General features: G+C 35.3%; 1 protein-coding gene across 11 annotated transcripts in view; it reads right to left on the bottom strand.

Annotated features, from left to right (window-relative positions):
* The window catches only part of CSNK1G3 (casein kinase 1 gamma 3), an 80,790-nt gene that overhangs the window by 23,596 nt on the left and 39,336 nt on the right, over positions 1 to 17,858 (bottom strand). For 10 of the 11 annotated variants that reach the window (XM_086770076.1, XM_086770072.1, XM_086770077.1 and 7 more), the window contains 4 exons: positions 7,696 to 7,844; positions 6,177 to 6,411; positions 2,013 to 2,098; positions 1,800 to 1,884 (listed from right to left, as the gene is read on the bottom strand). In XM_086770076.1, coding sequence (XP_086626202.1) covers positions 1,800 to 1,884; positions 2,013 to 2,098; positions 6,177 to 6,411; positions 7,696 to 7,844 — 555 coding nt within the window. The remainder of the gene's footprint in view (positions 1 to 1,799; positions 1,885 to 2,012; positions 2,099 to 6,176; positions 6,412 to 7,695; positions 7,845 to 17,858) is intronic. The other variant, XM_086770078.1, reaches the window with a different exon arrangement.

Below are 17,858 nucleotides of genomic sequence, written 5' to 3' on the forward strand. Positions count from 1 at the left end.
AAGGGAGAACTGGTAAACCAAAAAAAAAAAAAAAAAAAAAACAAAACAAAACAAAAAAAAAAAACCAGCAAAAACACGTGGGTTGAGATTGAACAAAAAGTAAATTTAACAGTAATGACAGAAGAAAACAAAACAAAACAGTGATGGAATACAAATACAGTATAATGGCTTACAACAGAGCTCCACACCTAGTTTCTTCCAAGTAGCAGGAGGCTCCCCTCAGCGCCCTCCTCACTTATATACTGAGCATGATGTCACATGGGATGGAATAGCCCTTAGGCTAATTTGGGTAAATTAACCCCAGCTGTTAGCTAATTAGTTAATTATCCCAGCTGGGTGCCCGAGCCATAGGGGCTACCAGCTCCAGTCCTCCACCCAGCTCAGGTGAATAGTAACTCTATCCTAGCCAGAACCAGGACACAAAACATTCTTCATTCCTTCAGTCTTTAGTGATACATCTAGCAAATACGGCATATGAGCACTCTCATTTCTTTATAAGATAACCTTAAAACAGGATACATTTTCCTGAAGTACAGTCCCCAAAATTGAACATACTGCTTCAGCTGAGGCTTTATAGAATCAAGTAGAGTGGAAATGTCAATTTATGTGTCTTACAGGCTATATCCTTTTTATATAATCCAGTTTACTATAGGGCTGGTTTGTTTATTTGGTTTTAAAAATATAGCAGCATGACACTGTTCACTCACATTTACTTTGTGACTAAGTCATTACCCAAGGAAACTTTTCACACCCAATAATTTTTAACTTGAATTTGATTCTATCTTCACAAACTACCTTGAATATGATTTATTGAACTGTACCATATGTTTTTAAGACTGCATCTGTAATCTGTCAGGAACCTTTTATACTAACCACACTGTCAAGCTTAGAAGTTTCAAACTTCTCATTTGCAAGTTTAATAAAAATTCTCAACTATACAAGGCACTCAAAAATACTGAACATATCCATTCCACATTCCTCTGTGGAATACCACTTTATGTGTCAACTTTGGCAAGAATGTACTCAACTACTTCAAACTGTTTTACACTCTTCTTCCCATAGTAGATTCCTCTTGATTATGCTTTTAAAATTATTTGTAAGGATACTTTAAAAAAGCATCAAAAGCAAAAGTACTAAGATTTCGTGACAGAAAATGTCTGCCTCCTATCCACGAGGCCTGCTGCAGAAGGGATTTCCTCTTATGAAGAGGAAATCAAATCAGTTTGCCATGAGCTACTCTCAGCAAATCCATGTTGCCTATCAATGATACTGTGATTACTTTTCAAGGTGCCTTTTTTTATTTTGGCAAAATCATGTCTGTGTTTTGTGTGTGTGTCCCCTGCCTCAAGTTGATTAGTTCAACTTTTTTTAAATGTCATATTTACTTCTCTCCAACTTTCCAATACCTTATTGATTCTCCAGGCACATAAGGAGAACTAGAAGCAACACCTGAAACTACTTGCAAGTTATTTTAAATATTATTTCAAGCTGTTCCTAATGCAGCTTGTTTTTAAAAAAAAGACACCAGATTTTAGCTGAACAGGCTTGCAAAATTTTATATGTAAGGTAGTTGATTACCATAAGAACATGCATCATATGGTTTTTAATGTTTCCTTTAGAACACCAGCATTAGCTTACTGCTGCTTGAAAGGGTAATTATTGTATCTGTTACCATAGTACATAATACACGTATCTGGAAACATTATTTTATTTCTTTTTAAAACCAGATATTAAATAATTATCTATGCCAGCTTCATTTTCTAAATCAACACACAACTCTCATTAACAGCAGACATTACCTGGGAAGTTTTCACACAATGCTTCTATAGAGGTTGCTCGTTTTGTGTCTCCAATTTTCTGGTAACGTTCTTTTAATGTATCAGCCTATGATACAACAAAACAAGCTTGTGAAGTTATACAGCTTGTACACAAACTTTCAAAAAGAAAAAGATCATGGCAAGAAAAGCGGATGATCTGAAAATAGGATAGAGGAAGATATCAAAAACCACTACCTTTAAACCTTGCCATGGAAGGCTTCCTCTGAGAAAATACATAAACATATGACCTAAAGCTTCCAAATCATCTCTTCTACTTTGCTCTGAAACAAAATTCAAATATTATTAGAACATTCCATTTGCATCATTTTACATTAGATTTAAAAGGTTAGCTTCCAAATAATGTAAAAATAATTGGAAGGTACAAAGTATGTGAAATCAAACTGAGCATGTGGGAGGCTTCTTGTGTACTCCATTAAGAACAATGCCACAACAAAAAAAAAAAAGCAAATGCAGACTGCAGGTGTATTAATCTCAACAGTATTTTCAACAAATTATCTTGCTATAAGAAATTGTTCTAATTTTCAAATATACTTTGACCCTTTACATATATAATTGCTTTTCAATTCGGTATTTTTTTGATCCATTAGTTTTGAACTTGAAACAATTTAAGAAAGCTTTAAATGAACTAATTTTTCCTCTATAAAATCATGGAAAAGATGGTATGTTTCTCAGGGACCCCTTATGGAATTTCTAAGTAAGCCAAAGATGGACTGAAGAAGCTCAGAAGTCTTACTATTTGATCAGAAAGCAGCATGGACAGGCATGTACACACAGCCTGCTCCCAAGTCTAGCTGACTTAAAAGCTAAGTTACAGAAGACAATGTCTAGTATGGCTACAATTACGCATCTGTAGTAGAGCAGTGGCAGTCCTTCAAAAAGTTCACAGAAAGTTAAAGGAAAAGGATAGTAACAAGCAAAATGCAGTACATTCAAAGTTTTCAAAGTACATTTCATGTTATTTTAAAAAAGAAAAAACCAAAACAACAAGCCATTATTCTTTGAAAAACTGAATGGAGAATAGTAAAAGTCTTTAAATAAGTAGTAGAGACTAGATTTTGACATTTTCACCTGAATTCATTCTGTACTGCTGTTGAAAAAACTGTTGCACATTGTATTACGTTTTGTAATAATTGGTAATGTTTACCTTTGATTTCCTCCCTGAGGTACGGAAGAAAACCAAAATATTAATGTTGTTTCTACTTAGTACTTCCACAAAGACAAAGTCACTATGATTTGGCAGTACAAGAAATGGAGCAGAAAAGTAAATGAAAAATTGTTAGATTTTAAACACGAGAAAGTTAACAAAGCCAACATAGCGTTGATCTTATCAAGATAAAACATTGCCACAAATCCACTGCATCTGAAAAACAACTCTGCATCTTCATATAAAAAGAACATTTTACTTATTAGTCTGTTTTCTATCCTTATCTTCTCATTTGAACGCTAAGTAAACAAATACAAGCATAAATAAATAAGAACACACCAAAAAAAGTATGGTAATTCAGAGCATGGGCTACATCTAGCCCCTTACTTCATCACATATCTGCCACCCATATGAGGCTCTTTCACAGTCATTTCTCCTTCACTCGTTTCCACTCTTACAATTCCCTTGCCAGCACTCTTCTTGTTCAGGTACACTCTGCCACTCTTGCTGTCCACTGCTGCCACTTTTCTCAGTGAGTGCCCTCCAGACAATCTGGTCTTATTTGAATTTCTCTACCAGCCCTGCAGACACATCCCATGGCACCCTATTTGCTGACCGATATGCTATCCATGATGCGTTCACGTAAATTAAGAAGAAAGAAGGAGCAAGTAGTAGAGTTCTATGCCTGATGTTTCAGTACATGAAGTAAATGTTGATTCCCATTGCCTGCAGAAATCCTGTGTTCCTTATAAGACAGGGTGGACATGGAGATAACAAATATGTCATAAGCACTGCTCATGACAAAAGTTTTGTGCAATGCAGTATATGTTTTATGTAAGACAGATCAGTGGTAAGATGGGTGACAAAGCATATAAAAATGTTAAAAGTGTGCAACCAACAACCCACCTATGAGCAACATTAAGGTATGGCCCACAAAAATGTATTGGAAAGTTCTATTTGGTCTTTGCCAAGGGACAATAATTCCTCTCTTTTGCATTAATTTCTACAGGTTATGCTGACAAAAAAAAAAATAACCTATTCTCCTTTTTTCTTCAAAAAAAAAAAAAAAAACAAACCCAACTTATTACTGAAATAATTTCTAAATTATTTCTAATTAAGAGGACTTTTATAAAAAAATGAGCTTTGGATCATTCGAGACGTCTCTGTAGGATAGCTCTGTAGGAACTACTTCTAGGATACACCATTTTAATTCACAATGTCCTCAAGAATCTGCTATGGTAAAGAATTTTTGTTTGTTTGTTTTAATTTTGGGGAAAGAGGATTGTTGTTTAGAATCCATTTGAGTTCTTTCACTGATCACTTTGGAGTAATTAAAAAATAGTAGTCAAATATCCTTTCCTACATGTGGAATTCTTCAAGATAAGCCTGAGAAACAGGGAACGCAAAGATCATACTGCTACTGTTGGAAGAAGAGCCTCTGAAAACTGGAAAAAAAAACTAGCAGTGGGTTAGCTGAAACACAAAAGGATTTCAAGCATCAGCTGGAGGAAGGACTGTTGATGTACATTGATCCTAGTGCATCACAATTTAATGAGACTGAGAGGATCTGCTGCCTAAAAGGTAATACGATCGTAAGATGCTAGGAAGCTCCTAGAACCATGTGGCTGATGTAAAGTGGAGTCTTCAGCCAATGAGAACTCATGTGGTGATATCTGACCACAGATCAGATTCAACTAGGGTACAAATGGAGACCCAGCCAGAAGGTGAGTTTTAGTAGATCTTCCTTGGAGTAAGTGGGTCTGGAGTAGGGGACTCTCTCCTTAGGTTGGGACACTGCCTAAGGAAACTCCTCAAGGTTGAGAGCCCTCCCTTTGTTAGGCGAGTGACTGCACATTTTGGATCACTGAAAATCCTGAGCGCAGTATTAATTCCTGAGTGACATTTCAAATCTGTAGATTGTTAATTATACTGGAGTCTCAAAGCAATTTCAGTTAAAGGTGAGGTAAGTTTGAATTCATTATCAGTCTGTTACAAAATAAATCCCGTTTGATTTTATCACCTCATCTAATTTAATTTTTGTGCATTACTGAGACAGAGGGTCAGCTGACACTTGCACCAGGGGAGGTTTACATTGGATGTTAGGCACTGGAACAGGCTACCTGGGGAAGTGGCTGAGTCACCATCCCCGGAGGTATTTAAAAGACTGGTAGATGTAGCACTTAGGGACATGGTTTAGCAATGTACTTGGCAGTGTTAGGCTAACAAATAGACTCAATGAACGTAGAGCCTTTTCCAACCTAAATGATTCTGTGATTCTACGTGTTAACATCATTTCACAAATTATGGCTGCTAACCACAAACCACTGCTGTCTGATTTTCTTCATAAAATATCTTACTACCATCTGGAAAATGTGAATGGTTTCTGGTTTGCTATATCAACATGAAGCACCCTTGAACCGTAAGTACTGTGCAACATTTTTTACGATCAATCCAAAGAGCAACCTAATTAGTGATTCCAATGTAAAGATATGCAACTGGCTTACACAAATTCAAAGGCGTCAAACCTGTTTTCACTAAAAAACCTCTATATAACTGTAATAAACAGACTGCTTTGAGTGCTCATGCACCTTTTTCCAACTAAGTTTATTCATTCAGTAATAACAACTTACCTCTATATATACTGTCATTTCTTTAGCCCATCATATTTACAACACTAGCATAATCTTTAACTACTCTGACCAAGCCTCATTAACAGTATGAGCATGAAAAAAAAAAATCAAGAAATAAGCATCAAATACAAGCTACTTTTATTCATACATGCTGCATTTCAAAAAGTTCAAAAACCTGGCAAGGTAGCATTGAAAACCTGTCTTGTTGCAATCTATTCACTTTGATATCTTTAATAAGCATATCTACTTCCCATCTACCCTACGCTGTCATGATACAGTTTTAATGTGAAGAAGCTATGATATAAAAAGATACACCTCATTTTTCTTTTATGGTTATCTAACAAAAATAACGTAATTATATACTGAGACATGACCATGATGACTAGCGACCCAGAGAACCTCATTCCCATAAATAATATTTCCATAAGGACACTTCACACAGCACACAAAACTTGCAGTTCTTAATGACTGCAGATTGAGAAAAATTACAAATTGGAAACAAGATGATTTCAGACAAATGACAGTTGCTGAATTCTTGTTTCTGCACTCAATAAACACACGTACCTTTTCCTAAATGTGTATTTATACTCATGTATCTAGCTGTTCCTGTAAGGCTCTTGTGTTCTCGATATGGTATGTGCTTCTTTGTCTCTGGATCTACATATTCCTTTGCCAAACCAAAATCTATAACATGAATAATTTGCTGGGTTTTGTTTCCAGGTCGTCCTATTAAGAAGTTCTCAGGTTTTACATCTCTGTATATCAAGTTCTTTGAATGGACATATTCCATACGAGTAATCTTTAATAAAAAGAAAAATTACAGAAAGTTTAGTTTAAGCTTCAGGTTGTCACATTAAATCATGGTAGAGGCTAAACATCTTGCATTGACTTTACAGAGGAAGTCACCTCTCCTATCTCCTTAAAACCAAAAGGCTATTGCTCTTAACAAGATATCTCCCAGTTAAAGTCAATGAAAATTGTACACACCCCCTAAGTAAATACACCACATCATGTATTGAAAACTTTCACACCGGACATTAGACATGAATCAGTATATAACAGAATTTATATTCTTTAAGAACAGGTGGCACCAAGTACGTTTTGTGCACATTAAAACTAACCAGAAATTACATTATCAAGCAGTGAGCACTGAAGGTCCATGTAGATCTATTACATATTAAAAGTATAAAGAAGAGAAGCACTGAAAGTTTGCCACTATGCATATAACCTCCATTCTAGCTGAAACACTTTCTATTAAAATTTATATATTCAGAAAGAAAAAGCAAGCATTAAAATAAAGATGATCTTGGAACTGTGATGATCTGAGCATTCTGAAAAATGAACGTTGTCATTTTGGCTGTAAATAGTCTGTACATCTATAGTTGCAGGCCTATTATCCAATTACAGTTGTGTTTTAAACAGTAATTTTTAACCTTCATGAGTAAAAAAGTCACTACTTATTTAGGGAAGCGGAGGTTCAGTATCATTAACTTTTAATAAGGAGTTATTTAAAATACATTGTATCAAGATAAACATGCAAAGCCTTAATTGTCTCTCTCTTTCCACTTCCACTCATCCTCAAGTGGGCATCAGATCAGGAAATCTTCAAAAAAAGGGAAAAGTTCTTAATTGAATAATTTTGTTCTATTTTAGTATTTCTGGAAGGGTTGGGTGAATTTTTGGCTGTTTGCTTTCTTTATGAGAATGCACAGGAAAAGTATTTATGCCATTTAGGAGCCCCATCACCCAATTGCTTTCATGGATTAAAATTATTTTTATTTCATGAAGGTTTTCTTTTTAATTGATTACGTCAAACTGAAATACATGACTTCAGGCTGTAATTATGAGAACTCAAAAGACACAATGAAACTACATTCATGCAATGATTCTTGAAAAACTAGAACAAAAGTAAATTAAAGTGATAGTCTTCCTGCTAGAACTGAACCACAGGCCCATTAGAAGCCACTAACACAGATTTAAAACATAGGAAGTGCAAATCTCTTAAGTAAAATAAGCATTTAATCCATTGAAGACTGACTTAGTTATTCTAACGAACACTCAAATTAACATCTATTCTACTTACCAACTGTATGGCTATCATAAGAACGGTTTTAAGAGAAAATGTCCTACCACACAAGTCAAATAAATCTTCCAGACTAGGTCCAAGTAGTTCTAGCACCATAGCATTATATTTGCCACATGGGCCAAAATAGTAAACCTGAGGTATTCCATCTGTAAAATGGAAGATACAAAGTAATTATAAGGGGTTAAATAAGATTAATGAACATACTAATAAAATTCCTACCTGATTTCAAGTTGATCTGAAGTTAAAAATACATTTTTCACAAAAAAAAAACAACAATAAAACCTCGTAAAAATTATAGGTAAAAAATACAAAAGGAGTAACAAAGGCAGTACCAGTTTCACTATGTATTTTATGAATATTACATGTTTGACTTAGGAAAAACTTAAGGCTTTTTATAAAAAAATAAAAGTCAGAACCTATTTGTTAGGTTTTGTATCAGTGAATTGAAATAAGATTTTTAAAAGGTATGAACACAGGTTTAAAAAGCTCCTTTTCAAAAAAAAATAGGCATTTAAATTAAGCATTTTAAAATACCAAAGATGATAAATTGTTACAGCCATCACTTGTTAGTTTTTTTTTTTTTTTCAAATACAGGTGGTTTTTTACTTAAATTTGCACTTGAAGGCTTTCTCCTGTCTCTTCTCTTCCTCCATTATTTTTGGTTTCTGTTTATATAGCACATAAAAGAAAACATTTTTCTTAAATGTAAATCAGTCCATTAAAAATCTAAACACCATAAAGTGGAATTTTAGGGTTTTTTAAAAATCTAGGTTTCTATAAAAAGTATGGTAGATGGAGATTCATTAATTCAAACCCTACAAAGGACAGATTTTTTTAATGTAATCATAAGAACAGATGACAAAGGGAATTTTTAGAAGTCTCAAGGGGAATCTATGATAATTCACGCTGATTTCAGTTCTGCACTATAACACCAGACACTACTCAACTTCTGGGATTCCTTCAAAAATTGATGGCCAGAAAGAATAAATTAGAATCATAGAATAGTTTGGATTGGAAGGGACCTTCAAATATTAAATTATTTTCTTGCTGTTATATACTTAAAACTATTTAGAAAAAAAAAATTTTGACTAAAATACAGTTTCATATTTAAAATTTTATACTAACAAACATAAAATTTTAAGATTCAGTTGGGTATTTTTTTTCCTTAGAAAATTACTAAATAAAAATTAAGTGCAGAACAAACATACATAATTTCCAAACAGACTATATAAGAACAAAAATACCCTACTGTATCGTCAGGTAACAATCTCTTAAATACTTTGTAAACAGGTATAAAATACATCTACCTAGGAGGGTAAAAAGGCAAAATTAGTGTTAAAGCTACATTTGTTTTCAAATCTTCCACAGAGTCTAAAACGTGACCTGTCACTCTGATATCTTATTTCCATGTGTAACATTCTTCCTGATGTAAAGTAAGTATTATATTCTCCAGCACAAAACACTTGAATACGTTAATTTGCTGTTCATAAAAACTATAAAAAATTAAGACTGTACTATTGTGTCAAAAAATTTATTTTTGTTGAGTTTTCTATGACAGCATTCCAGAAACCCTGGCAGGAACACACACCCATAGTACCAATTTCCTCAGACAGCTTGTGATACTGATGCCATAAATGTATTGAAAACCAGGGCTACAAGTCACATGCATTGACTGAGAAGATTCCCTCACTCTCTAGCCTGTTAACAGAATCATTGAACAAACGTCTCTTTATATGCACAGCTTAGACCAGAAAAACTACATATTACCTGAAAAAAATACATCTGTTCTTTTCCCTTAATAAAAGCATAATAAGCATGTCCATATAACAAGACTTCCCCTGGCATAGCAGGAGAAGCAGTTAAGCGTTTAACAAATCAGTTAAAGGTATCTAAACCTTTAGCAGAGACAAAACCAACTTTCAGCTTAAGTTATCAGTGCACATAAGATCACCCACTTCATTGGAAAGTATTTCCTGAAAAAATACTTGACAAAATAAACGCAAGCATCAAAAGACTAAGTATTCTTTAATATACTCAAGCACTGCATTTACAATTATGCTAGCAACAGTGCCACTTCCTGTCTTCATGTTCATGTATCTTCACATATTCTCATACACTTTATCAATACAGAGAATGGTACATATATTCAAAAAATTAATATGAAAATATTCTGCACCTCCAGACTTTATACCCTCAAATAAATACCTGCCCTAAGCAGCCAAGTAACCCAGAAGTTTGAAAATATCAGTATTTAAAACCTTACGATCCAATTTTACTTTTGCCTTTTTGTACATATACATTGTGTGACTATATAAATAAAAATAACCTTGTATCATTGCCTCTATTCATCTTGCACTTCCTCATATGCCCAGGACCTCTTCCTCATTCAGCAGAATATATTTTGTTCCCTTAAGGAAGCTAGTTATTATAGATTTTTTTTTATGCTCTTCAGTATGTATCCTCTGTACCTCATTTACTCTAAATATTCCGTACTGTGACAACGTATTTTACCTTTCATGTGAGCTTTTCCCACAGTGTCCATTGCTACAATACTGTTTTATAAAGAACTACAAAATCTATTTTCAGAATATCGTAATGAAACACTGGGTTTCACCTTCCTTCTCTGTACAAATGCAAGTTTAAAAATGAAACTGACTGGTTTTTGAGGTACATTACATCTCCAGTTTTCCATACCTTTCCAGAGTTCTACTTATACTCAGGGCACATATTTGTAATTTTGTCCACTAGAGTTCTGGGTTAAAAAAGGAAAAGAAAAAAAAAAAAAAAAAAAAAAAACAAACCACCAAAACCAAACACAAACAACAAAACCAAACCTCTTACGGTTTTAGCAAAACTAAAAACAAATGAATGAAGCATTTTTTAAAAGCATTTTCACTTACCTCTTTTCCTACAAGTGAGAATAATGAAAACATAACCCCTAAAAATCCAGTTTAACTGTTCAATTTTCTGAAGACTAGAGCTCCCATTTAGTTTTCAAATATGCATAATCATACCCATATCTATACTAATATACTTAACATCCATAATCTACCCATTTCAGAAAGACTTCATGACAGTAGCTTACTGCTGCTAACGAAATAAGACAGGTCACATTGCACGCTATATCAGAACACGGTACAAGACAGTGGTTTTGGTTTTAAAAACATCATTCCTAATTATCAGATAACATATCAGAGAAGATATTTATACACATACGGAGATATTGTAACTTTAGAATTCAAATTTTCTGCCTTCACTTTCTGTTATGGTGGAATTACAGCACATTTCCATGCATCTCTGCAGCAGCAAATTAAATTATCCAACAGACATACAGAAACAGAAGCAAAAAAAAAAAAAAGCACAAACCACCTGAGCATATAAAGAGAAAGAAAAGCACTGACAATTTGGAAGAAATAGCACCACATGACATAGTGTGAGAAAGTCTGAGAACCTCTGTTTGCATGTTTAAAGGCACTAACTCCAAAATATTCTCAAGAGAAGTTAGTCTCCTCTATTACCATTTCATCTGCTCTGTATCTTTCTAACATTTTAAAATATTAAACGCACTTCAAAAATACAGAACCCAGAAGACTTCTGGGGTTTGTCTAGTTTTACAGATAAAGTTTGCAAGACCACATGCTAGTAGAAGAGGAAATATTTCTAGAAATGAATTTGTAACACTGTCAGAATTGTAGGCAGTTGCCAATTTCAGAACTGTGTTTACAGGAGATGCCCTTTAACATTTTATTCTACCACATCATATCATGCAAGCACCACAGCAACTCCTGTTAAGTACACACCCAGGGCAGTGAGCTAGCCTCAGCTGTGATCAATTTAATTTTATTTAACATGGCAAGAATAGTACTTATTCTACTTATAACACTTGATCTTCTAATTAGACGAAAACTCCAGAATATCCCAAAATTGTGTTTAACGTGGTAAGTTACTAACATCTGCAAGGCAGATACAGAGCATTACATCTAAAATCCCCTGTGTTCATAAAATCACTTCACATTAACAGTTCGAAGTATCAGAAGTTTGAGGTTTTGTTTTGTGGTTTTTTTTTAATCAAAAAAGTCTTATGCCTTTTGCTTAAAAACAATAATCTGACAACATTCTGTTATTCACATCACTTCTTCATGTCTCTAGATCTCCAGAAGAAAAGTCACAAAGTAACACATTACTAATAAGGAGTATCTGGGTCTTGTTCTGCCACAACAGAGATATAAATGTAAGCTCTTCTATATAAATCTTTAAGAAAAACAGGGTAAGCTAGAAAAACAAAGAAACCTTCATGTCTAGGAAATGAAGAAGTCATCCTTTTGTTGGCAGGATATTCCAATACTTACTACGAGGCTTCAACCACTGAAGCCCTTTGGTGTAAGAATGTTAAGAAGGAAATACTAGGGACTTGGTAAGACACATCCCAGTCTTCTTTCTGTGACGTTAAAGAAGTCAGCGCTCTCAGGTATCTTGCTCAATAATATAGTTTGATTATGTGTGGGTTTTGGTGGCGGCGGGGGGCGGGCTACAGCGGTAGCGTCTGCAAGAAGCTCCTAGAAACTTTTCCTTTGTCCGGTGAAGCCGGCAACCTCCAGGGCTGACACGCCGCTGGCCGGGGCGTAGCCAAGCGGCAACAGCGGTAGGGCATGCGGGAGAGCAGGGAGGCAAGGAGGGGAAACAAAGCAGCAGCGCGGAGGAGAAGGGGCGGCGCAGGGCTCGCCCCTGGCCTCCCGCTGGGCGGCTGTCTGCGCCAGGCAGAGGCGAGGAGCGAGAATATGTGAAAGCAGCAGCCCTGCAGACAAGAAAGTTAGTGAGGAAGGAGGGGGAGGAGTACTGTTACTCCCAGCAGAGATCCACCTGTAGCCTGGGGAGGACCCCACGCCGGGGCAAGCGGATGCCTGAAGCAGACTGTGGCCCGTGGAGGGCCCGCACTGGGCCAGGTTCCTGACAGGACCTGTGGACCCATAAAGAGGAGCCCAGGACAGAGCAGGTTTGCTGGCACGGCCTGTGACCCCGTGGGGGACCCACAATGGAGCAGTTCGTGAAGAACTGCAGCCCGTGGGAAGGACGCATGTTGAAGCAGTTCGTGGAGAACTGTCTCCTGTGGGAGGGACCCCACGCTGAAGCAGGGGAAGACTGTCAGGAGGAAGGAGCAGCAGAGACAAGGTGTAACGAACTGACCACAACCCCCATTCTCCATCCCCCTGTGCTGCTGCCAGGGAGAAGGTAGGGAAATCGGGAGTAAAATTAAGCCCAGGAAGATGATGTTTTTAAGATTTGGTTTTCTTTCTCATTATCCTACTCTGATTTGATTGGTAATAAGTTAAACCAGTTTTCCCAAGTAAAGTCTGTTTGGTCCGTGACTGTAACTGCTGAATGATCTCTCCCCGTCCTTATCTAGGCCCACGAGCTTTTTGTTGTATTTTCTCTCCCCTATCTGGGATGGTGAGTGAGCAGCTGTATAGCATTTAGCTCCCGGCTGGGGCTAAACCACAACAGATCACTATTCAACCCTTTCTACTAGCTTGATAGATCTTCTGGCCCATTCTCAAAAATCCTTTTTAAAAAGAAGTCGTGTCCCCCCACACACACACACACACAAAAAAAGTGCAGAATTCCACACTTCTTCAGAATTCTGCAGAATTCAGTAACTTCCTATTCTTCAACCAATGAAGAAACTTACCTGTGGCCAAAAAATAGTACAAAATACTCACAATAAATTACTTGAACACTAAAATATCTAATTCCTTTCTAGGTTTACAACTAGGTTTACAGAATCCTTATTATCAGAAGAGAGTCACATTTGCTTATCCATAGATATTTATACTTACTCACAAGTAAAATACTTGCAGTTGAATGAACTCACTTTACTAAAGCAAAATCATCTACAATGCTTTATGGAACCACTCTGTCTTAAAATTGTAAATCCATTTTAAACCAATATGGCTTCCAATCCCATTTTATTCGGGCAAAAATCAAGACAGTCTTGACTTGGAAATTCACTGCTTCTATACTGCTGGGATTCTAGTTTCTTTTTCTAGAAAAGGTAACTTTCATTAGGCACCTAAAACATTACTGCTGAACATCAGTAGTCTCCAAAATAGAGTACACACATCCAAAAAGTGCACAAGACTACCCACTGAGGTGCTGGGAAAAAAATGACAAAAATATATTTATTTTTATCTAAAAATAAGGAACTAAGCTTTGCTAATATTAAAAGTACAGCTTGACACATTTTTTCCACAACTGTACACATTGCAATACTTCTAGTATTTTACTATTAGTAAGTCAGACTTACACCTTCCTTTTTATTCAGAGAGTAGAACAGGGAAAAAAAAGTGTTGATTTCTTTTCTCCTGTTCCCAGTTTCTTAGCACTGAGTAATGAGTTATTGAATAGAACCACCTCTGTCATCTGTCGAAACTGGTTTATCGCTCAAATGCTTTAATCTATCATATTTAGGTACATGATGTCCAGGAAGTTTTTAAAGCTGACAGGTCTGACTTCTTCTATAACAATGACAAGATAAAAACATTAGAATAAAGAAAACATTATTGGTAGATTACAACTGTATCTGTCAAATGTCTTGAAAATAAAGAAAATCAAGTAGAAGGTACTGTTATCCACCTTGGCTGCTATCTTTTTCAAGACCTTCAGCATCAAACCTGATTTAAGCCTGAGGCTACATGTTGTTTACTGCAGTTTTCTAATGACTAGCATGAACACAGATCTGTATCTGAAAGCAACAATTCCAGCTACTTGTTTTAACACAGATACTACATAGTAGCCTTAATTATCACATGCATGTGTCCTCATTCAGGAAAAAAAAAAAAAACCCAAACTTGATAAACAAGCAGCAGAAAATGACCAAAGAAATCTGTAACACACGTCCATGGCAACACGACTTGTATTTAACCTTGTGTTCCCAGTCTACCACTGACTTAATTTTGAGCCTTATCTTATAATCTCTATAAAATACAACCTAAATTTGTAAAGCTACTAAGTAAGCAAGCAGCTTTTCAGTTTCTTGTAATACTGGTTTCCTTTTAGAGTTTCCTCTAAGCCAGTCAAGACACACTCCTACTGATGTGATCTGCATTACACTGTATTGCTTAGATTGTCTGTTAAATCAGATCCATAAATGCCATTAAAACACACACAATTGCACTTGCAGTACAAGCTGTTCTGTTTTCAGCTTCCTACACCGCACTGTCTTTTATTTGTAGTTTTCAACTTTCGTGTGTGGCAATTCATTGGGCACAAGCAAAATACTTTAAACTGAGTAGACTGAAGATTTGCAGTAACAGCTATATTCCATGGCACATTCGTACTGATACTCTGTCAAGGATGCAATTCAACAACCTGCCACAAAGGCAAGTATTCCCTACTAAGACTACAGAATGTGGCCTGAATCCTCTGAAAGTAAGTAATTACAAAATCAAGGATAGTGCCATATGTGTTTTTTTTTTACTTGAAGCAAAGTAGCATACAGAAAATAATGCATACACAAACCAAAGCAGCATATACAGGCAGCTATACAATCTTCAGAAACGTAGTACTTTATGGCTACTGAAACCACCATCATCCATGCACTGTAAAACTCTAAACATGGAACGAGACACTGTATATGCAACATAACTTCAGCACTGATAAAATGTCATGTTGAAGGCACGTACAACACTTAGGCTACATTTCTTATTTACAAATATAAGAATGTTTGCAAATATAAGTAATAGTAATGTAAAAGTAAGATTTTTTCCATTAAAACAGATCTACTGTAACTAATTTACATTACTAAACCAGAATTAGACATGCATTTTATTGTAAACCTTATTAAATCAAATATTCATTTATCTAACATTCATAATGTTCTGTGAACTGTACCATCAAGCCACCTTCACAATTACAGCTATTATATTTTATACAAAAACCACTGATTACTCTCTGCAATCTGTGTGTGATGTCATATTCCAAAACCAATACAAATTTTTGTATACCACCAGGCTTCTTCTGGTCAGTAATTATTGCTTCTCAGGAATATTAACATATGCATCTGCAAGTTACATTTAAATTTATGCAGCTGCTAATCTTACCATATCTCTTGTACTTATTCTAGGGAAAAAAAATAATTTAAATATAACCTGAGAAAAATCTGTACATTTCCTTAAGGCCAGTGCTAGAAAGGACTGGCCTAAAACAAGAAAAACTGCCAGCAAAAGTTGGACTATACTTAAAAAAATAAATTTCTAATTGTCATCATCATTCATTCACTTAAACATAAATATTAGCATATTCACATTAAGAATCAAGCAGCTCAGCCTTCTTGTTAAAGTACATCAGCAGCAACCGAACTCAAAATTGAGTCAGCTTTTTCCACAAACAACTCGCAACAAAACCACAGCAGTCATCAGTACACAGATGAACAATGCATATGAACAGACACTGCCTCAGTCAAGAGAGTCATTATTTAATTCAGCTTAAGTGCTTGTAAAAGTAAATTTTTAAATTAAGCACAGAGCATAATTTTTAAGTTCACTTGCCCTTATTTTTATTATTTAATAGAGATTAAAACTCACTTCAACTAACTGCTTATTGTTTACTCTCCTGCATAATAATCCCAAAGTAGAACAAAAGTAATAAACCAGGACAGCATTAAAGGTTTTAAAAAATAATCAATTTTCAGTTTAAGAGCAAATTCTCAGCTACCTACCTGGAAGTATAGATCAAAGCAACGTTCATGTGAAGCCACTAAAAAAAATTCGCTTTGCATTTATACTGAATGACTGTTAGGAAGATATAGGGGCAGGTTATGAAGTGAAACAACTCAAAGACACACAGATAAGAACTCATAAAACATAATTTACATACATAAAAGTAAGACTGCCCTGAACTGAGTTACTTTCTAACTGTAGTTAACAGCTAGGCCTTTTGTCTTTCATTTTTCTTCAACTTTCATTGTAAAATCTGAAGCACCAGTAAATTATTACTACTTTAATTAAGTAGTGGGAACATTCAATTAATTAATACGTTTGTACATATACTGCATTAGAGTACTCTTGTAAAAATCTTCTTTTCAAACTCATTTCAAACCCTGGTAACTTCTATAATTTTTATCCTGTAATAACAGCACAAGCAGGATGGCAACCCCAAAATATTTTGAAAAACATAGAATGGGATAACTTATTTTAGGTGGTTTCTGTAAGATCCATGAACAGAAATGATCACTTGTCACATTAATCTAGCTACAATTTATTTCTAGCACTACAATCAAGCAGACTTGCTATTGAGATACTTCCTCATGGTACGGTAGAATATCAATCTAGTAAATAAGTTACAATCCAACAATTGAGAAAGGAACTAAGAGATCATAATAAAGCGATTAACATTTTGTCTTGGGAAAAGTTATAGTAGAGCACAGATGCTAATATACTGTGATAAAACCATGCTGTTCTCCATTTTCTTCCATAGAGTGAAGCAGAAGGCAGCGTGGCTATGGCCCAGGGGATGAGCTAGAGATGATCTCAATAGCAATCTGAAATCCCATTGTCTTTGCCCATGTAAAAGTAGTATTTTTAGTGCTTCACAGTTAAAGATTAAAAAAAATAATAATCTCCTATCACTATCTTAAATACAAAAGATAGCCTCCCCGTTAGTGCCAGTATATGCCTCATGCATTCCATATCCTGAATAGGGTTGCATAAAAAAATTGAAAAGGTGTCACTGAACATTCAGATCTCACACACACTCAAGCTGGTCTGAACTGAAATTAGATTAATTACATTTTCGTTAGCATAAATATTTTTGTCTTTATCCTACAGGAAAAAGCACTGAACTTCATTCTTGGCCTTCAGCCCAAACACCTTTTCAACATGGAAAACAACGAAAAAACTATGAACAGCAAAGTCTACCCTACTAGTCAACATTAAACTGTGTATCATGGACCTGATAACGAAAAAGTGTTCAATCTCAAGTCTTAAGGCACTCTGCATCAAAAAAAAAAAAATCAGAAATACAGAGTATTTCAAATTTGCTACGTTCCCAAACCAAAACACAGTCAACCTGGAGAATCCTGACATGTTCAAAATGCTGTAAGAAATATTCTGCTGAGCTTGATTACCAAAATGGTGAGCAGACTTTACTCCTCTAGAACAGTAGTT

Source organism: Chlamydotis macqueenii, chromosome Z, assembly GCF_036417535.1.
Source record: "Chlamydotis macqueenii isolate bChlMac1 chromosome Z, bChlMac1.mat, whole genome shotgun sequence".
Classification (NCBI taxonomy): domain Eukaryota; kingdom Metazoa; phylum Chordata; class Aves; order Otidiformes; family Otididae; genus Chlamydotis; species Chlamydotis macqueenii.